General features: G+C 46.2%; 1 protein-coding gene across 14 annotated transcripts in view; it reads right to left on the bottom strand.

Annotated features, from left to right (window-relative positions):
- Positions 1-22231, bottom strand: part of LOC142589528 (uncharacterized) — a 199600-nt gene that overhangs the window by 8212 nt on the left and 169157 nt on the right. For 9 of the 14 annotated variants that reach the window (XM_075700946.1, XM_075700943.1, XM_075700940.1 and 6 more), the window contains 3 exons: positions 12284-12398; positions 10694-11248; positions 2382-2885 (listed from right to left, as the gene is read on the bottom strand). In XM_075700946.1, the coding sequence (XP_075557061.1) occupies positions 2382-2885; positions 10694-11248; positions 12284-12398 (1174 nt within the window). The remainder of the gene's footprint in view (positions 1-2381; positions 2886-10693; positions 11249-12283; positions 12399-22231) is intronic. The other 5 variants (XM_075700941.1, XM_075700942.1, XM_075700939.1 and 2 more) reach the window with 5 other exon arrangements.

The raw sequence follows: 22231 nt of genomic DNA, 5'->3' as shown, positions 1-22231 counted from the left end.
TTTGTGGCAAACTGCATCCCTAATCTGCAAGCGATACTACAGTACAGTCGACTTCTGTTAATTCAACCCTGGCGGGACTAACAAAACTGATCTAATTATCCATCAGGTCGAATTAAACAATAGGCAGAATAAACGCTGAAATGCACTACGGATTCATTCAGCAGTATTCGCCCAATTCTAACATGCCCCTGAATAAAACACACATTAACTCTTTTATGAATTCAAAGTAGAAAACTAAAATGCACCTGATTTTTTAGTGCAAAACAAAATTGGGGAAAATTTGAAACCAACACAATTTAGTTTCGCGGAATGGAAATTTATTTACACTTAATGTCCGTCGTCATTCCTTCCTGACCGCACTTTGTTGCTGTCTATATGAACCACAACATTCACTCCATACAGTCTTTTGCACGTTCGATGTTCTGCATTTATCAAATGACTCCGCAAGAATCATACCAAACAGATTGGTGGCCCGCACCTATGTAGTCCGACAACTTCACTAGTTCATCCTGCAGTGCATGCAATTTTCCGCTATGCCAAAAAGCATGTGACGTGATCAGTTGCCACTAGCTTAGCATGTAAAATAAACTTATCTTTTTAATAGGCTTTCGTAACCGAAGACTGACAGCAGCACGTCATCCCTGTCATGATAGGTGAGAACTTCATCTGTTGCCATCGTGTGATGGCAAAGGCTAGGCTGGATCTGGCAGTAGACTGTTGTGAACGTCGTTTTGATTTCATATTTGATTGCATTGTGCAGGCACATTTCAGACCAATTTTATTATAAAGAAAAATAGGCATGTATTAGAATTGTGTAAATGCAATAATAAGTCATTGTTAGCTACTGTTTTTGTTTGAAAATCTTCCTGGCGCAGGCCCAAAACAGACGTTTCTGGCGGGAGACAGCGTGTGTTCGACGCATTCACTGTCCCCTAAACACCGCCGAGAGATGCTCCCACTATTGGGATTGTTATTGGGGGACAGGCGCATGTGTGCTGACCAATCAAGTTTGAATTATCTGGCGAAGGCCAATTTTATAATTGAAATAACAAATGTTTTGACCCATGCATATGTACGAGTTAATAAAGGGAAAATCAGACATCCACCCTTTCGTAGCAATCGCTACAAAGGAAACCCATATGGGTTCCTCGAAAGAAAAGCCTCACAGTTGAAGAAAAATTCATCCTGGTCTGGGACTCGAACCCGGGACCACCGCCTTTCCGGGACAGCCACTCTACCATCTGAGCTAACCAGGCAGCTAGCAGATGGCAGAGCGAAGTCGAATTTGTCAACAACTCGAAGCAAAGGCAAGAGATTGACGTAGTAGTTCTGCAGAAACCCACAAGGTGGAGAGAAGTAATTAAGGGAAAATCAGACATCCACCCGTTCTGATTTTCCCTTTATGTCGGATTTTCCCTTAATTACTTCTCTCCACCTTGCGGATTTCTGCAGAACTACTACGTCAATCTCTTGCCTTTGCTTCAAGTTGTTGACAAATTCGACTTCGCTCTGCCATCTACTAGCCGCCTGGTTAGCTCAGATGGTAGAGCGGCTGCCCCAGAACGGCGGTGGTCCCGGGTTTGAGTCCCGGACCAGGACGAATTTTTCTTCAACTGTGAGGCTTTTCTTTCGAGGAACCCGTATTGGTTTCCTTTGTAGCGATTGCTACGAACAGGTGGATGTCTGATTTTCCCTTTATTAGTTATTTCCCTCCACCTTGTGGGTTTCTGCAGAACTACTACATCTTATGTACACCTTTGCTTGGGACTAAATTAACAAAAAAAATTTCAACTGATTGGAGTCAAATTAATGGAAGTGTACTGTACACAGCTGACAATCGACAGGGCACGGCCCCACTTTCCACACCAATGGTCACAAAAATTGACAGTCACTTAAGTATCCCTACGTGTTTTGAATCGAAAGCATTATGACTTCTCCAAATAATTGATTACGTCCATGATATGTGATGTCATACATTTTCACGTCCTTCACAACTCTACCTTAATTCACCTTGCTCCAATTTGTACCAACGTTAACCGAGCTTAATCCACCTTGCTCTAATATGTACCAACCTTAATCCACTTTAGCTCACCTTCATTCACTTTACTTAACCTTAAATCACTTTTCCAGCTTAAGTCACCTTACTCTAACTTGTTCCAACCTTAGTTCACTTTACTTCACTCTAATTTACATTAATTCACATTTATTACATAAGATTAGCCCTAATTAACATTGTTGTACCATTTACTGTCTTCTGTTTACTATGGATGTCATACATGACATCACACTGATATTTTGGTAGCCCTCGTAGCGGCCTTTTCTGCCTAATGAGACATATAATACTTTCGCATGAATAAGAGGAGACAATGCTCGGCACTCACCTCGAGGTAGAGAGAGGACCAGGTTTTCGCTGTCCTCTTCCAATGTACATATGGGCTCAAACCCGCTAATGTCAAGGTAAGGCACGTCCTCATCCTCTGCTTCGTCATCTCCCTCCACTTCTGTTTCATCATCATCTTGACTAGCTTTGGTGCTCTGTTTATTGGTTTTGATGTTTGAATCCAACAAAGGTGGCTTCACGACTACCACTTTACTTCCTGCCTTCTTTGGGCCGTTTTCTGCCATCAATGTGACGTCACTTTTGCGCTTGACGCCGGCAACATCGTCTGCAGCCTCACTATCCTCACTCTCGGATACTCTGAGTATTTTGAGCCCTCTGCGAGGTTTGCAAGCTTGCTTCAGAACTGGCTTCTCGACAGATTCGTCAACCTCATCCTCATCGTCGACGTCCGTGTAAGTGCCTGGCATCAACTCCTCTCGCTCGATGTCAGATTCATCGCCAGTGGGGGTGTGTCCACGCTTGGCCCTCAGCCTCATCCACAGCACTTGCGTGAGGAAACAGTACATAGGAAAGCAAGTGTTATCATCAGCGGCAACCGAGCAACTGGCAGTCTGCTGGCAAAAGCACAGAGCCTGTGCCACCTTCAGTCGCACCCCACACCAGCTATTCAACCTGCAAATTTCTTCACACCAGCCTTCCATATTGTTACCGTGACTACAAATGCCTGAATTTTGACCACCTTAAGTTTATTATATTTTAAAAAAGCCCATGAAACAATTTTTGACTGTGATAAGAAAATGCTCCTAATCTGCAGAAAAGGCTACCACAAACATTTGATCAAAATATTATTCCGATGTTATTGTGACGTTTGCACAAGAGGAAGCCTACAATATTGTGTAATAAATAACACTGCAGTTCTCGAAACCCTCACTCTTTTTCTACCTTAGGCAACGTCAGCAATGACATTGAAAGAAACACAATTTCCAACCGACACCAGCCATTAGACCCGCACATGCACAGACTTCCAGACTTTTCTAGAAGATGGGGAAGTGACAGTTGTTAACATGCTGTCACCCGTCCTATCAACACTTTGTCGCCCTTGGGCAGCTTTGTCAGATGCCAGCCTTGAAAGGTTATGGTAAGTACAGCACTGTACAGAAGAAAAAAGAATCAGTGATAGGCAAGGTGTTGGCGCTCCTCCTGCCGAAGAGGAAACAGGAAAAATAAACCTTGCACTCGGTATACCTCAGCTAATATTCGAAAATTTCTTCAGTAATATATTTTTTGAAAAGCATTGTGCTCGTTCTAGCATGATGCTTAAGAAAGGCTGTCTCAAGAGTTTTAACCACTTCAGTGCTTTGGATGAGCTGGGTTAGACTGTGTGTTTTTGGTAAAAATGGTTATGAATAAGCTATGCTCATTGACGGTACTTGTCATTTTTTAGCAATGCCACGAACGAGCTCGTTTAGTCTGAATGCTCTGTTATGCTACCGGTAGACGGCAGCATACAATCCATGGGGCAGTACAAGCAGCAGCGAATTTATTCTGGCAAAGGAAGTAAAGCACATTGGCAAATAGGGTCTCTAAAAATGGCATTGCCGGCAGCTCGAGCTCTGTTAGCTTCTTCGCGAAAAAGAAGTGCTGACTTCAGCGATGAATTGAGTGCTTCCAAAGATGAAGACTAGTGCTCTTTGAGTGACGAAGACACCGAGATTCTCAAGACACTCAACTCATCTTCTGAGAGTGAGTATTGCACAGTACAGTCAACTCTCATTACAATGGACCCAGATAATCCAACAAAAATGTCCGTTTCATCTGAAGTCCATAGAATTCGATACACCTCGCTTCTGAAACTTTGTTTGCGATGTGTAACAGCGTTATTGCAAAGAGGGAGTGATGAATGTCCAAATAAAAAAAAAGTTATAGTTTCACCCAAGAGGCGAAGCATCGATTGGGATAGCAAATTAGTAGACAGCCATGTAAAGTAAGGATAGTAGTTTTATCGGCCGTATAACGTTGTAAACATTCACTTACTAACTAAATAAACAAGCACGGTGTCACACACGCACAGGTAAACATGAACACATGTTGCTCGATTATTGCGGAAAGTTGCTGTCAAAATGGAGTGGGGAAGCGCGGTAGCAGCAGTGAGCGAATTGACCTTCGTGCCGTCTCTCGCTTCAACGCGAACTAAACGTCAAAAGCACAGCCCATACGAAGCTACCGGCACTGGGCGCACTTTGTCCACAACGCAGATCGCTTTCAAGATATGGTGCCCATGCGGCCGCGCCTTAAAGGGACCCTTAAATGATTTGGCGATTTTCTACAAACGTACTGAGTCGTTAGAGTAGGTCCTTCTGATCATTAATTGACACATCTAAGTGTTCCACGTGAAGCGTGTAATTTATTATAAGGTTTTAAAAATGCACAGCACTGCTGATCTCGGCACACTGCTCAGCGGAATTTTAAGCCGCCCCTACCCATATGACCTAAATCACCTATATGACGTCAGTGGGGCAAGCTATCCAATTGGCTGACCAGGGCGCGTGATCGATAATTTTTCCAACTTTATGGTAAACAAATGATGTTTGTAATAGTTAGAATGTTAGGTAATTTGTTTTTATAAAGAGAAAGTAGCATAAAGGAAATGCACAAGAACAATTTTTCAGTACACTTAAGCACTTCCAGTACAGCAAGTAATCCTCTGCTTGTGTTACAACGTGCTCCGTCTTTGACGAGAGCTCCGCCGTCAGCGTCAGTCTGTCTTTTCACGAGCGCTATGATTCAACTTTGTTGCATTGTGGACTGCAAACGTAGCGACTGGCAATATGTCAAGCTGCGACATCGTGTCCCTCTGCAAGCCAGTACACGAGCGGACTGGCTGCAGCGCATTAAACTGCCGCTATCCGATCGGCACCAGGATTTTTGCGTTTGCGGCCGTCACTTTACACTGGAAGATTACTAATGCAATAGCGTTTTGCGAGTCCGGTATTAGGGTAAACGCAAGCACAAGGGGATAGGGCCTAGCCATGTCACCTTGCATGTCGTTTCATGGGATGAACAGAAGTGCAAATGTGAATGGTCTGTACGATGCAGCCACCTGGTGGCAGAGACCTCAACCAGACACAGTAGCAGTAACAAAATGTATTCTTTGATGCTGGTGTAAATTTTTCGCAGGAGTATAATCGTTAACACATTGTTTTTGTAAATGTTTAAAATGTTTTACGTTTGGTTAGAGCAATATTAGCTTTTTCTTTGGCTGGTTAAGCTCTGTGCCACTGGGTGGCTGGACAGTGGAGACCGATCAGGCAGCTCACGTACGTCTAGGCTAAAGTTCCTTCATCAGCTTGAGTTTATGCCTCCACCGTTCCATCGAAACGTTAAGCTAGTGTGTGGTTACCGGAACACCAGACACGTTCGGTGCTGCAGCACAATGCTCGCAATGCATGCTGCTTCGATAGCTCTCGCTTGGGGTCGACGGCCAAGCAGCTAGTGGAGAGGTTTCGCACGGGCTCCAAAACAACCGGAAGTGGATGATGTGACATCGCATCATGACGCAGAACCAGTGAAGGCGGAGCTTAGCCCCGATCACTCGGCGAACAAGTTGAGGAGGAAAAACATGGCTAGGGAGGAGGGCAACCTGTAATCGCTTGTAGCTCTATTAATACGTAATGCTTCACTTAAATTGTGGTGCGAATGTTCTACTTAAGCTGCACCCTACACGTCTACAAAATTTGTCCAAACCGTTTCACAGGTGCCCTTTAAGCAGCAGCCGCTGGTGCAGAACCCCGCCCTTTCCCTCGCATCCCCTCACCCCTTGCCGGAAGAAGATTGTGCGCTTCCATCCAGCCTTCCTCCCTCGCGCGCGCGCTATATTGAGACGTGATTGTCGGCTGACCCTCGCAAGTCAGCTGTCAGCCTGTGTTGACACGGCAAAATTCCGTTTTGTACGCCTAATTTTGACAAATGTTGCTGCTGATTTCACCCGCTGTAGACGATAAGTCTGTTGTAGCGCAGTCCGTTAAAAGTGAACATCGTTGCATTAATAAAATAGATAGAGCAAACTAAGGTTAAAATATGGTCCGTTATAACCGAAAGTCTGTTGTACATGGGTGCGTTGTAACAAGTGTAGACTGTATGTGGTATAGTGCAGTTCAACTTCAGTACCTCAGTTTTGCAGTAATGGTTGAAATTCTTGATGCATAATGACTTTACACTGCAGACAAAAGATTGTCTGCAGTCTATTTCATAAAAAAAAAAAAATTCTCCGATAAAAAAGTTTGGCCATTTTCGGTCAGAATTCGGTATAATAGTGTGGCACAGAAGGGGTTAACATGTGAACCCAAAGCGCCATGCCAGAACACTTTTGTATATGACATACATTGGAATGCAGCCACTGCTACCGAGAATCAAACTCGCACCCTAATACTCGGTAGTGAAATAGCATGGCCGCGCTCCCAGCCGGAGAGTCGATGTCATTCGCACAAGTGTGCCTATGTAATTCACAGTGCTATGACGTCACTTATAGTGACAAGTGACTTAAGATTTATTCAAGGTAACAGCAGTTACTTGTTTGGTTTGATGCTTCAAGACAAATTAAGGTTTAGATAATATTATAGAACCTACAAACCAAATGTCTGCGTGTCTTTTCTATTACTTTGTACATTAGCAAGAGAGATGCACTTCCATTTCGTCTGCCTGTTCCCACGTCGTGCAGCCTCACGCACAAGAGAACGAAACTAGGTCATTTTCTACTGTGTTCCAGGGCCTGAACATGCTCTTTAATCTGCTTGCAGCTACCTCAGTGTTCATGTGGAACTGATTTATCATACTGCTAGTCTGGTACCGTACCAGAAGTACGATGACACAGTGTATCGCTGTAAGGATGCATGAGCCGGGCCAGCCTCCCCTATTGTGCACGGACTGAGGGATCCATTTCGCAATAGCAGCCACACAACAAAGCATGTGTTTTGCAAGATTGTGCCCAGAGCGAAACAAAACAAGTGAAGCAGCTTGCGGACTTGCGTGCAAGACCGTCAGTGGAAGCGCTCCACACAGCTAGAACACTTAACCAAGGGGGAAAAAGGAAACTGAAGAACAAGAATGAAGAAGGTGATGTTCGTGACGTGTACGTGACGCAATCCTCCGGCTCCAGTATGGGAAAACACATGGAATTAACTCTGCTTGCAGAAGCTAGACGGGGGCAAGTGGCGGGGGTGTTTATGTTGGGCAGTGAAGCCCTGCATCCTGAAATCATTTCTATTTCTGCTAATAATAAACTAATTTGAAAAATTATTGAAGTAGGACATTCCCTAAAGGACACCTAAAAATTTCCAATATATAACCAAATTTGCCATGTGGCCTGGTGGGGGGCCTGTTAATGATACAGACTCCATCGCTCAAGCAGTGTAACAAAAGTTTTCTTTTTCTCATTATTACTGTGCCTCAACAGGCTCCTGGAACACACAGTGCATGCGTCACTGAGATCATATAACTACTCCAGCAATAATTAAATAATAAATGTAAAAGCCTACATGCTCCCCTTTCTTTCCAATATATCTCTCAGCTCCGTCATACTATCAACTTCTATATATATAAAAAAAAGCCAGAACGTGAAGTGGGGCACAAACTGTACAGGCCTTAGAAATGATAGCAAGAACTCGTTTGACTTCTGCTAACCATTTCAAGTTTCCAACTTTGCAGCCTTAAGTGACAACCAAATGGAATACGCTTGTGATGTATATACAGCTTGGTGTTGGCACACTTAACTTTGCACAGTACAATAGCCATGCTGTTAAAATGGCCAAAAATATGCTCTACTAGACATCTGCTTTGGCGAGTAGCCAAGTGATGGACATCCAGGCCAGGAATATCACAGTTACGCAATCCTAACACGCTGTCGATTGTAGTGAGTACCTGATTTTTCATGGCCAGAAATGGAAAATGCAGTGACCTCAATTATAATGAAGCCCCGATTTTCATGCTTCGAGAATACAATGACTGGAGTTTCATGGTAAACGAGAGAAATAGCAATTTCCTCTCACTTGTAAAAAAAGAAAAAGAAAGGTAAGAAATAAAAAAAGAATATAAACTCTGAGGTCACTTAAGGAGCCATCTGGACACCACCTCTATAGGTGGTGCCCAATGGCAACAAACTTATGACTCTCCCAGGAGCTTCGGAATCGGCAGTATGCCAGAACACGGCCTTCAAGATTGAGAAGCGCGATTCGAGAAGTTTTGTTTTTGTACTCAAATTCTAACGTGCACATGTATTATAGTTTGGCTAATTTTTCCAGGCAAGAAAGTGTGCATTACAATTGAGTAAACATGGTATGTCATGCAAGGAAATTATACAAACTAAACAAAAGGTCGCACTTTCTGCAAATTACACTGGAAATGTAATTAAATGGAAATGTGCCAAATGCATTAAACATTTTGCAACGAAATAGGTCACTTTCAACATGACCCCGAATAGAATGCCCTCAGTGGAATGCACCTGAACAGAAGTGAGTAGGACAGAGAGCTTAATTAAACACACCCCTAGGTTGTTGATGAGTCCCGAGGCCTACTTGCACAAGGAAGATCTGCCGCAGGGCAACATTAATGCACAGGCAGATTTGGAAACATCAACTGGTACCATATTTACTTGCATAATGATCAAACTTTCTTGTAAAAAAAAATTGACGCAAATTCAGGGATGCGATCATCATGCGGATTAAATTTCCTGCGAAAAGAAAAAAATTTTTTTTTCATCCCGCATTTGCTGCAGGATGACAACAGGTCAACAAATAGGCGGCTGTCACTGTAACAGTGCGGGACACCAAAACAAAAATGGCGACAGGCAAAATTTCTTTTTGTTCTCATGAGTACATTATGCGCATTGAAAGTTTCTTCCGTTTCAGTAACGAATAATATCATTACTATCGGCAAGTTTGCGGCAATAATGTAGCCATGACCACTTTGAGGGGACAGAAACAGAGATGGGCGCGCTTAGCTGCCAGGAAAATAGAAACCCATGGTGGGCAGGCTGCGGAAACTGTGGCATTTGTCTTCACTACTATCCTAATATGGCACGCTTCCGCTACACGTGGGCAAATATCCTAGCTGTGTTACAAGCGTTGGCGTATGAATAGGGTACACTTCTAATGTATCAGTGCAAACGTGGCTACCATCGTTGCCGCTCGCGATTTGTTACGTGCCCACAAGCGCAGCCGAGGAAAATCAAAAATCACCTTTTTGTTGTTGTTGACCACAACCATTATGAAGCCTACAAATAATAAAGCCAAGGCAAGTTCGGTTGTTGCTTTCTTTTCATGGAAGTGTGGAAAGTGATGAAAGGAATGAAATGGGGCATCTGCTTAAGAATGTTTGGTGCGTGCAGACTGCTTGGTACGTCTTGAAGAGTCGTTCGCACAGCATTCGACAGCATTCGACAGACGGTAAGCTATTCATCATTAGCTAGACTTGGCACACAACATATCGCTGTAGCAAGTTCGGGGTGCGATTATTACACCAGAAAGGAAAAATATAGGATTTTGACGACAAAATTCAGGGGTGCAATAATTATGAGAGTGCCATCATTATGCAAGTAAATACGGTATTTCAAAACTGATTACAGCCCTCTTTTGACAAGAAGGCACGAGAAATAATTTTTTTTACATTAAGCATAGGTCTACATAACAAATCTCGCATCAAGCAGTTGTTTTTTCTATGCAATCAATATGTTCGAAAACTACCGTATTTGCACGATTCTACTGTGCCACAAATTATAACACAGTTATATTATTGTCCGAATATTAAAAAATAATAATAATAATAATAAATATCTCGATGCCGATTCTAGCTCGCACCTCAACTATCAAAACCTGTGTCGACGCGTACCATGCTGACACAATATTATGGAACACAAAAGGCACACAGGCATGCACACAGCAGAATCTTAGCGGCTAGTGGCTATCAGAGTACGACAACACCTCCTTTTCACTGTCTACTGACCTCAGAAAGTCTGCAGTTCCAGTTAGAGAATTACAAATGCCCCACTTCTGGAGGCTTGTGTAACCATCATCTGCGGGAGGGAATTCCATGCACCACGGACCCACCTTGCGATGTCTCAGAGCATTGCTTTCTTCAGACTGATGGCAGTGTGGCTAGCTACCTTGCATTGAACTTTTTCTTTTCTTTTTTGACCTCGAGTAGAATTAGTCATGATTGTAACACGCATGCAAATTTGAACGCACCTAACAAAAAGTAGCGCCATTCTGTGCTTCCTCTAAAGTGGACTGCACTGCGCACACCCTAGGTTTTCGAAACACCACCCGAAGGGGTCAAGAGAGGGAGGAGAAAGCCACTCACACTGAACGTCACGGGTCCTCTTCTCGGTGATGCCGTGCACGGCCATGAAGGCTGCCTTGCAGACCTTGCGCCGTAGCTGTGCTGTGCCTGACGCAGGCAGCCAGTACACCCACTTGCATCTGCCTTTCCGGGCAGCGGCAGCGGAAGAGTCCTCCTTGCTGGCCCTCTTGTTCCGCTCCCGCTTAGCCTTGCCTTTCGTGTACATGCGCCCCAGCAGCTCACGCAGCTGCTGAGTCGACTCGAGGCGACCAAAGTCCGCGTGCAGTCGCTCCTTGTAGGTCGCCGCAAGCTTGTCGTAACGGCAGGTGCCCAGTCGGCAGAGACAGGCGTGGCGTAGGGGCCGCTGCGCGTGATAGGGCAGCCGTCGCCGAACCTGCTCCTTGCTGTCCTCCTTGTCGCCACCATTCCCGCCCTGATTGTCTAGGAACATCTGCCACTGCTCCAGAACCTTTTCCATGTCCTCCGCGGTTGGTGGCTTCGGCTCGGCTACTTCCTTCTTGACCACCACAGCTTTCTTGGCCGGCGGCACTTTGCGAATAGTTGCGGCGGCGTCTGCTGTGGGCACATTTGTGACAGGCTGTTCTTTATGAGCAGTCCAGGTACCTCCCCGCGTCGAGCCACAATTGTGAAGAGCTTGGCTGGCCATACCCAACGTAACAGCTGCTACGCTAAGCGTGGAGCTGCAACGACTTAAGAATAGAGCATTGCTGGTCTGGTCAAGACAGCCAATGCAGCTTCCTGGCGAGAAAGTGCCTGGACCCAATGTTCACAGACGAGATTCCAAGCAGCTGATTGAGGCAATCAGTTTTGGAAAAGCTGGTGAAGCATTGCACTAAAGGCAATGCAAACAAAAAAATAAAAGACAAGGGCAACAAGAAAACAGTGTCCCTGTTGCCTCTCCTTTCTGCAGTGTTCTAAGCTTATTGGTGCCGTCTTCGACGTCTTAACGAGCCTAAGAATGGTGCAACCACTCTCTCAAGCCTGCCAGACAGCAGGTATGCAAGCACTTAACCTAGTGTTAACAGCACACAAGGTAAGCTTGTCTGTCCATTCTCAATGCATGGCAGGCATCACCAGTGCCCTATTATAAGCGCCACCACGGTGGGTGGCAATTGCCAGAGTGCCAGTCTGCACACCCCACAAATTCAACTGAATGTAATGTGTTGATGCTTTGAACTCAATGCGAATTCCTGGCGCTTTGATCGGGTCAAGAGGAGGCAGCAATGAAGCCAAAAAGGGAAAAGAATACAACTCAAGCAGAAGAATATGAGAAAAGAATGATACTCGTTACTTCACAATTTCCCAGTCTGGCTCCTTCAGTCTTTCAACTAAACAAATGGCAATTGTGCAATCAGAAAAAGAATCTTTGGCACTGGGCAACAAAGGCAAACATTTTTTCTTGTTTTGAAAATTCTAATACCAACATACAACAATGTTTTCAACAATGTCCAGCCTCCTTTTAGGCAACAAAATAGTGGCCAGGTGTCACAGCTAAATTACAAAAAGGAACAAATCGAAGGGAACAGACCAGAACATAGGTCGGTGAATGCCCCTCACCCCTCCCAGAGAAAAGTAAAAACTTAACCGTGCCTTTCTCACCACTGGCAGCCTTCGTGATCTTCAGCGCAGGCTTGGGTGGTAGTCGTTTCTTTTTGGGATCATCAATGTACCGCGGTGTTGGCGGTAAAGAAGCTGGATGCTGAGTCTAGAAAGAGAAAGAGGGAACACTTGTAAAAAATTAAACAATAAATAAATGTTGTTTTATTCATGCTCTTAGTCAAGGGCAGCTTCAATGCTAGGCCAGTGAAGTCTGCAAGGAACCTTGGGCTGTGAAGAATTTTTGTCACAGTCAGCCAGTAAAAAAAAGGGCATGGGTGAGAGGGATGACCGTTTGTCATAAAAAACTTGAGCAATGCTACAAGGTAAACAGATCAAGTGTTTACTTTCGATAGCTTTGGCCGGTAGACCAATCTTCAGGGTTTGCAAGAAAATGGCAGTTTGGCACTAATAGTGAAGACAGCAGATCGGGTGCCCAGTCGTTCTCAGATATGTACATCAAACCAAACGGTCAGTTGTGACAGTGATCGACTCTTTCTCCCCGCTTTGGTAGATTTACAGATGCCTTATTGGCAATGATGCAGGGCTAAAGAAAGGTGGAGGCCAGTGGAAAAAGAAAAAAAGGAAACGAAAAGAAAAAAAGAGAAAGAGGAGGAGGGAGACATAAGTCAGAGATATGCAGGGGGGCGGAGAGTAGCGGTTGCTGGTTCCCTTGACATGAGGCAAGAAAGGAGAAAACAGTTGAAAACATTCCATCCTATGAAGTGGATTTACAGTGAAGCCGTGTCCGACGTTCAACAAGTACTACTGCCCCAACTGACGTTAGACGACGTTCCACAAGCACCAACACGACAAGCAACGTATGTCCTCCACGCACACATGTGTGCGGAAATGCAGGATCATCCTCATTTTTGAAGGCCCTCCACCTGGTGCAAGTGCATTATTTGACTAAATTAATTTTTCAAAGTAAAATGCGTCAGAAAATTAATAAAGTATGACTTTACACACAACATGAGGCTTATAACACGTGAAAAGACAGGGACGAAAAGAAGACCTGACACACACAAGTGCTAACTTGCAACTATCTTTATTTCGAGCAAGGGACCCATACATATATACAACTTTTCCACGTACATCATACATGCGCTGTTTGCAAAAATTCCTTACACACCATTGCGCAGGTAAGCTAACTCTTTACGGGAAAGGGCAATTGAAGGTTTTGACACACAGTTATCCCCAAGTCTATCAATCATTCCTGCTTCAATAATTCCGCGAGTTAATCTTCCTCGGGCTCTTCCCACAGCGGAGCAGGCTCTGTATGCTGGAGCACACGTCGAGTGGTCACCATCATCCTCCCCGGCAACAGCGCACTTGTACTGCCTGCAGTGAGCGTCAAGGAACCCACGCCGCTTTTCTGCTGCGTTATACCGGTGTTCCTTTAAACGCTCGTTGGGGCCACCTTACGCTTTGCCCCACATAATTTTTCCCACACTTTAAAGGAAGGTTGTAAACAATTGCTCTTGCGCATTCAACAAACGGTTCCTGGTGTTTCTTTTTGCATGTACGCTTGTCAGACAGGCCTGATCTGGTTAGTCTGCACAGACGCTGCAATTTTGTAGTAGCTGAAAACGCAACCCTAACTTTCACACACTGACCCAATTTCTTTAAACGGTGCAATAAAGCCGTGGATTTATGGGGTGACAGCAATGCTCCTCTTATTTACATATGGCAGGCTGGCGGAATTCGACGTCAAAGCTATCGAAAAATTCCGCCAGCCTGCCTTGTGTAGATAAGAGGAGCGTTGCTGTCATCCCAACAGTCGCCGACCGATTTTCCGGACTCCAAAAATTCGGACATGCCCGATTATTCGGTCAGCTTCGCGGTACCGCCATTCTCCCCATAGACCATAATGTATAACAACTGCCGAAAGTTCGGACAAGTCTGTCTGATTTTTCGGACACTCCTTGAGCCAACTCGATCGATAGCATCATGCACAGACTATGACCGGCGCATAGTTCAACTTGCTGAACGCCATTTTTGTTTTGAACAGAGCCTCCTTGCTGCCCCACGAAGTGGCACTACTGGAAATCCCCGCTCATCATCATCGTTTCTGCCTGGTTCGATAGAGTGGCTCTACAGCAGTTCCAGTTTCAGCTTACTAAGCCATGTCAAGACAATCCAGCAGCTGATTTGTTTCTTCGCGCATGACGCTGCGAGCAGGCCACGTTTTTCGTTTGTGCGACTGGTGTCGGCACAGTGGTGTTTGCTTTGTGTGGTGTGTCGAGGTTTCGGTGATCCAACGCGGCATACGGAAACATCGCGTCATGTGTCTAATGGCACCAACAGTGCCCGCGCACACTTCGCTGGGGAATGCCGGCAAGCGGGTGCCGGGAGGCCAAAGATTTGTCGCCTTCCTATGTGCTCCCTACTGACGCGGAAAATGTTCTGCCGAGACCTGCGCAGTGGTTGCATTGCGATTCCAGACACCGGCTCATTTGACAGTTTCACAGGTGCTGACACTGCTGTACTGACATGTGCAGAACTCGACGACGGCGAGATCATTCGTCAGGTTTCTGCTGCACCGCCGGATGATGACTCCGAGTCGGAAGATGATGCACCATGTGCTACGCTGCCGTCGCATGCGGAGCGTGCACAAACAGTGACTGTCCTTTCAGCCGCCTATAGTGATCGTACGACCCTCTCCGAGATTCAGGCTTATCTGATTGCGCGTAAACGGAACAGCGTGCAACGACGCATTCACGATTTCTTCAAGCCTACTGCCGAGCCCGAATAAAGTGCGTGGAAATAAATGATTTCATTTTTTTTTTTAATCTGCTTTTTCAGACACCTGTTTATTCGGACATTTCCGCAGTCCCCGTGAGGTCTGAATAAACGGTCGGCGACTGTATATCCACGGCCTATGTGCATGTCACATCGCATGTAAAATGGCATGGTATGATGTTAAAGATGATGATGATGATGATGATGATGATGATGATGATGATGATGATGATGATGATGACAAAATGGCATTCCCTTTGAAATGGGATGGTGAAAAACAGTCACCTAGCCTGCTTGACAAGCTAGAGTCTGTGAAGGAGTACGTTTACCTAGGTCAATTAATCACAGGGAACCCTGATCATGAGAAGGAAATTCATAGAAGAAAAAAAGTGCGTTAGATCACATACGGCAGACATTACCAGCTCCTGACTGGAAGCTTACCATTATCATTGAAAAGGAAGGTGTACAATCAGTGCATTTTACCAATGCTGACATATGGGGCAGAGACTTGGAGACTGACAACGAAGCTTGAGAACAAGTTAAAGGGAAGCTGAAACACTTTTCGAAAAAAATGAGTTCTCTGCGGCATTCTACAGTTTTGAGTCCCCTGAACAATAATATCTGGTTCAAGAAGGGCGGAAACAAACGCAAGCGGCTGTTTTTTCAAGAAAACGCGCACAAGTGCCTCAGGGCATCGCGAGAACGCCGCTGTTGCCCGTGGTTGGTCGGGGCAGCTGTGGCGTCAATCGCGGCAGTCGCCGGTCGGCGCCGCCATTTCAGAGCGTAAGCACGCTGTTCTGTTCTGGCTTCATAGCTGAGTTGTAAGCATTATGGAACGTTCTCGCCGTCTCGGACAGCTTGTATTTTCGCCGTACATGTTCGAACCGACAGCCGATACGGAAAACGATGGCGGCAACGACGATGTTGAGTGTGCCAAAAGCGAAAGCGATGTGTGCACCTTCTCGCGCGTTGGAAATCTTAGCTGGTACGTATGTTGTTGTTTTTTTCATGTAGCTGCACGTTCCAATGACGGGAGAAAAAATGCGCTAAAGTGTCACCGGGAACTTGCTGCTGGAAGAATGCCGAAGCACTAACTTCTCATTAGATTGTAAACACGGGTGCAATTCCGCGATGTCAAGCACCTTGCCGCTGCTTGTCTAAAGTCCCGTGGTTTTTTGAGTGTTGATACACGATCGCGAACATAAGTGCCGCGTTTCAAAGCGCGCACATGCAGTGCTGCGAGGTACAGTCATGGAAGTTGCTTATCATACACATCCAGAGATGGCCAGAGGTATTATATGTGCAATATTCATACTATGGTTCGACGACTTTGCGATTGTGGCTCAATCAAGAATCGGTATGCGTGCTCCATGCTAGTGTTGACATAAAGATATTAGGCAGTTTTAGCGCTCTGGGAAGCGATGGGGGCGTGTTTGGGGGGTGATTTGGAAAGTGATTTCCGCCCCTTATATTAACAAAACGAAGAAAAAAAATTCGGAACCATAAATGATTAGGTCTGTTCTTCCCAATCCCAGCAATTCATGGAAATTGAAAACCGTTTCAGCTTCCCTTTAACGACCGCTCAAACAGTGATGGAACGAAGATTGCGAGGCATAACGTTAAGAGACAGAAAGAGAGCGGTTTGGATGAGAGAGCAAACGGGCATAGTCGATATTCTAAATGACATCGAGAGAAAAAAATGGAGCTTGGCAGGTGATGTAATGTGCCGGTTAGATAACCGTCGGGCCGTTAGGGTTACAGAATGGGTACCAAGAGAAGGGAAATGCAGTCGAGGACAGCAGAAGACTAGGTGGAGCAATGAAATTAGGAAATTCGCAGGCGCTCGTTGGAATCAGTTGGCGCAGGACAGGGTAATGGAGATCGCAGGGAGTGACCTTTGTCCTGCAGTGGACATAAAACAGGCTAATGATGATGATGTTGATGAGCCTGCTTGAATTAATCAGGTATGCTATACATGTTTTTGGGAGAGAAGAAGATGACGCCGAGTAGGTCAGACGCGCTCCGATCGGCTCCTGCTTTTTCTCGATCTCTTGGCGGTTTATGAAGTGGTAGCCCGTGAACTTTGCGTGCATTATTTCAGTGAAGTTCTACCGAACACGTGGATAGCAGTTTTTTGGAGGTGGGTGGAGTTTCCGAACATTTATCGCCGATCTTGTGCCGACCACGCCGGACTGAGTGCTAGTCCTAACGCTAAACGCAACGGCGCCGGTCTCGACGAGACGCTGGGCTGCTGCCACTGGCCTGCGTTAGCCTGTAGGCGCTAGTTCACCGCTTTTGTGTGATGGAGAGTGAAGACGACGGGGACGATTTAGCCCCCGAAGGTTTTGGGAAAGATTCTGGCTGGATAACGGTCACCAAACGGCGCGTTTGCAAGAACGCTTGCGGGCGTCTTGGCGCAAACTCGTCCGCGGCCCACCCTGACGGCCAAGAAACGCTGCGGGACCGAAATAGATATAAAGAAGCTAAAAGCAAGATTATCCGGGGCAGCAAGATGCCACCACTACCAAAGGACGAAATGAAGATTGTGGTCAGACCCAGAGGTGGACTGAGTATTACCAAGGCAGGCCCAACAGTGGTCGCAGAAGCCATATGGGCTGCAACGGGTATCAGTACGATGGAAAGAGAATGGGACACTATGTGTCCCAATCCGATGCAAAATGTGATGGTGATCAGCACATCTAGTCACGAACACGCGGTTCGTTACGCCGCTGTGGAGAACATTACAGTCGCCGGGAAGCAGCATGAGGTGAGCGCGTATGTTGCTGCGCCGCACGCCACTTGCAAGGGGGTAATTCGGCGCATCGCACTCGAGGACGGACCTGAGGTAATTGAGAAGAAGATCGTCAACCGGAGAAATCCACTCGCGCTCGGTGCCAAAAGAATCAAGAATACTGGAACTGTGGTGGTGTTATTCGATGGATATAAGGTCAATCAATCAATCAATCAATCAATACATGTTTTTCATTACATAAATATTTATAGATCTCCATAATCTTCTTTTTCTTTCTCAAGACTTCCCTATCTACCTTGTACCGCTACATATGCAACTGCTACATGAGGTGCCTCCTGGTATAATTACATGCAACTGCAATGCAAAGGCATTTGTACAGACGCTACACGCCCCGCATCTTGCATCGCAAGGCAAGTAGCATGATATGATGATGATGATGATTTATTGGCATCCCTTTGAAACACAGTAGTGGCATAGTCACCTCACCAGCTTAATTTAATCATGTACATATTTTCAAGAAATCTTGTATCATCACCAGCTTGGTTACGCCCACTGCAGCGCAAAGGCCTCTCCCATACTTCTCCAACTACCCCGGTCATGTACTAATTGTGGCCATGTCGTCCCTGCAAATTTCTTTATCTCATCCACCCACCTAACTTTCTGCCGTCCTCTGCTACGCTTCCCTTCCCTTGGAATCCAGTCCGTAACCCTTAATGACCATCGGTTATCTTCCCTCCTCATTACACCTGCCCATGCCCCCCCCCCCCCATTTCTTTTTCTTGATTTCAACTAAGATGTCACTAACTCGCCTTTGTTCCCTCACCCAATCTGCTCTTTTCTTATCCCTTAAAGGGAAGCTGAAACACTTTTCGAAAAAAAATGAGTTCTCTACGGCATTCTACAGTTTTGAGTCCCCTGAACACGAATATCTGGTTCAAAAAGGGCGGAAACAAGCGCAAGCGGCTGTTTTTTCATGAAAACGCGCACCAGCGCCTCAGGGTATCGCGCGAACGCCGCTGTTGCCCGTGATTGCTCGGGGCCGCAATGACGTCACTCGCGGCAGTCGCCGGTCGGCGCCGCCATTTCAGAGCGTAAGCACGCTGTTCTGTTCTGGCTTCATAGCTGAGTTGTAAGCATTATGGAACGTTCTCGCCGTCTCGGACAGCTTGTATTTTCGCCGTACATGTTCGAACCGACAGCCGATACGGAAAACGATGGCGGCAACGACGATGTTGAGTGTGCCAAAAGCGAAAGCGATGTGTGCACCTTCTCGCGCGTTGGAAATCTTAGCTGGTACGTATGTTGTTGTTTTTTTCATGTAGCTGCACGTTCCAATGACGGGAGAAAAAATGCGCTAAAGTGTCACCGGGAACTTGCTGCTGGAAGAATGCCGAAGCACTAACTTCTCATTAGATTGTAAACACGGGTGCAATTCCGCGATGTCAAGCACCTTGCCGCTGCTTGTCTAAAGTCCCGTGGTTTTTTGAGTGTTGATACACGATCGCGAACATAAGTGCCGCGTTTCAAAGCGCGCACATGCAGTGCTGCGAGGTACAGTCATGGAAGTTGCTTATCATACACATCCAGAGATGGCCAGAGGTATTATATGTGCAATATTCATACTATGGTTCGACGACTTTGCGATTGTGGCTCAATCAAGAATCGGTATGCGTGCTCCATGCTAGTGTTGACATAAAGATATTAGGCAGTTTTAGCACCGCCGTGTGGTAAACACGATAACTGCAAGCGTACGTTTAATGTCACTAGGCAAGCCTATATTCCATTTCATACCTCAGGTGCAACGCTGTGGAAGCTGCGCACGAAGTCCGGTCACCAAAATTTATTACTGCGCACGTTTCCGTCTATGCTTCGCAGCGTGCCAGCGGCGTTTGCTCGCGCGAGCATGCACGTGAAGCTGCCGCGACGGGCTGCAATTAAAAAATGCCAAAAAGAAAACTGATTTAAAAGAACGTGTTAGCAGCCGTATTGTTTCTATGGGTAAATTCTTTTTTTTTTTCATTCAGAACTGAGCTTATATATGAAAAATTTTCTCAAAAATCGGTTCAAAAAACACCGAACTTTTTCTAAGTGCGAACTCAGCCACTGCAAGAAGTATCTCAAGCCTCCACAGCGTTGCACCTGATGTATGAAACGGAGTATAGCAACGCTAGCAACAACGCGTTTCCGCATTTGTCGTAAGGCTATCTGGCTATCGCGGAAATGGTCCGACACAGCACAGTTGATTTCATCGGCACGAACTTATCTCTCCTCACCGCACTGCGCTGCAAGCTTCTTGTCCTTCGGGAACCTGTGAAACACCACATCGTCTCGCCCGCCTGTGTTCGCGCAGCCGAATGCTGCACAGAACGAGGGCATGTTGGGCGCCCTTGGCTGTAGGCATTCACGCAGCACCGAAGGAAAGAACAGTTTACGAAAATCGCAAAAGAAAACAAACGTGAGCGGCGGCGGCGGCGGCAAATCTCTCGTAGCGTCGTTCAGTAAAGCGCAGGACGGAAAGAGGCATGCCAACACATGCCAGCACGCCGGTCCGGCAGCTTGGTCCCCGCGCGTGACGTCACTCTCGCCGGTTCTCTCCTCTGGCAACCACCTCACCCGGCGCTCCGGGAAGCGATGGGGGCGTGTCCGCGGGGGTGATTTAGAAAGCGATTTCCGCCTCTTATATTAACAAAACGAAGAAAAAAATTTCGGAACCGTAAATTATTAGGTCTGTTCTTCCCAATCCCAGCAATTCATGGAAATTGAAAACCGTTTCAGCTTCCCTTTAATGTTACACCTATCATTCTTCTTTCCATAGCTCATTGCGACGTCCTCAATTTAAGTAGAACTCTTTTCGTAAGCCTCCAGGTTTCTGCCCCGTATGTGAGTACTGGTAAGACACAGCTGTTATACACATTTACAGTCGAACCCGGCTATATCGAACTTGCATAAAAACGCCTATCAGTTCGATATAGAGCATAATTCGATATAAGCCTGCTAAATAATTGGATGTCATAAAAGCACATACCATTTATAAAATCACTTTATTGATTAAACTCGCTTAGTTTCGCACGAAATAGTCCTGCATTTTCTTCTGCTTTGGCGATTTCGCTGCCTGCGACGCACGCACTATTCCACATTAAGGAGTCGGAGCAGCTGAGGCCGCAACTTTCCGCATTCGCGCAGAAGCACCGGACTATTGCGAGCGCACCAATCATTTCGGAGGATGTGGGACCGTCGTTGCTTTCCTCATTGTGCCCACTTTCACTTGTGCTCGGTACGATGTTGGCAATGTAGTCTTCGTTTTCAGGCTATCCCGTGGTCGCGACACATCATTTGCGCTCACAAACTCATCCACCGTTGATTCGTCAACAGCTTCCGGAAATTCTGACAGTTCGCTCCAAACTTCGGCAACACTGGCAACGGCTTCGTCGCATTCATCAAAATTTACGGTCATCACCGAGCACGCGGAAGTCGGCACGGCTGAAGCAATTTCAGATTAACCATTCGTACGCGGCCGTGCGTACGGGTCGGGCGCCACAGACACCGGGTCGCGAGTTTGGACGCTTTAGCCATAATCTCCCCCTTATTCTTCAAGATCGTGCCGAGAGTGCTCCTCGGAATCTTGTGCTCTGCGGGGACATCCGACTTCTCACCGCGTTCGACACGATTTATGATTGCGAGCTTCACGACGAAAGGCAAATTCTGCCGCTTCATCACGGCAACACTGTGGGAGAAGGCCTACAAGGCGCACACAAAAACAGCGAGACAACTCGCACTTTCGCCATCTTGCACGACGAGGGCACAAGAGCATCTGATTGGCTGTCTGAGCAAGCGCTGTGGGCGGGCCAGGATCATTTTTTGCAGGGGGGGTGCCGACGGCTCGTCTGAGGCAGCGCGGTCGGGCACGGTCATGGTAGGGAGAGCAGTTGGATGGAGCCGCGCAGCTGGTTTTCTCCGGCACAGCGAGGGAAAGCCAACTTCCGGGGGCACTTTCCGCCGCTTGACGTTCGATATATCGGGTGTCGCTGCTATTTTTGTTCGATGTAAGCGTAATTTTTGCGATATATACTCATTGTAACTATATCGTGTCCTGAAATTGTTCGATATATAGAATAATTCAATGTAAACGGGTTCGATATGGTCGAGTTCGACTGTATCTTGAGGGATGATAGAAATCTTGTATACAAGTCATTACACTTCTTTTTCTTCTCTAAACCTGAGCATGTGCTACATGGCATTCTACCTGGTGTAATAATATGCAATTGCAATGCAAAATGTGGACACATCAATGCAATGTGCCACACATGTGACATTGTGTGTCTCCTCGCATGTTGGGACGCATTTATAGGGCATTTCTCTGCGGAATGCTAGAAAGCGCTGGTGTGGCTCAGTGGCAGAGTAGCTCCCATGCAACGGGCTTGGGTTCAATCCCTGCGGGAACTGTTTTT

The sequence above is a fragment of the Dermacentor variabilis genome, chromosome 8, assembly GCF_050947875.1.
Source record: "Dermacentor variabilis isolate Ectoservices chromosome 8, ASM5094787v1, whole genome shotgun sequence".
Classification (NCBI taxonomy): Eukaryota; Metazoa; Arthropoda; class Arachnida; order Ixodida; family Ixodidae; genus Dermacentor; species Dermacentor variabilis.
This window is presented reverse-complemented; position numbering and strand designations above follow the sequence as displayed.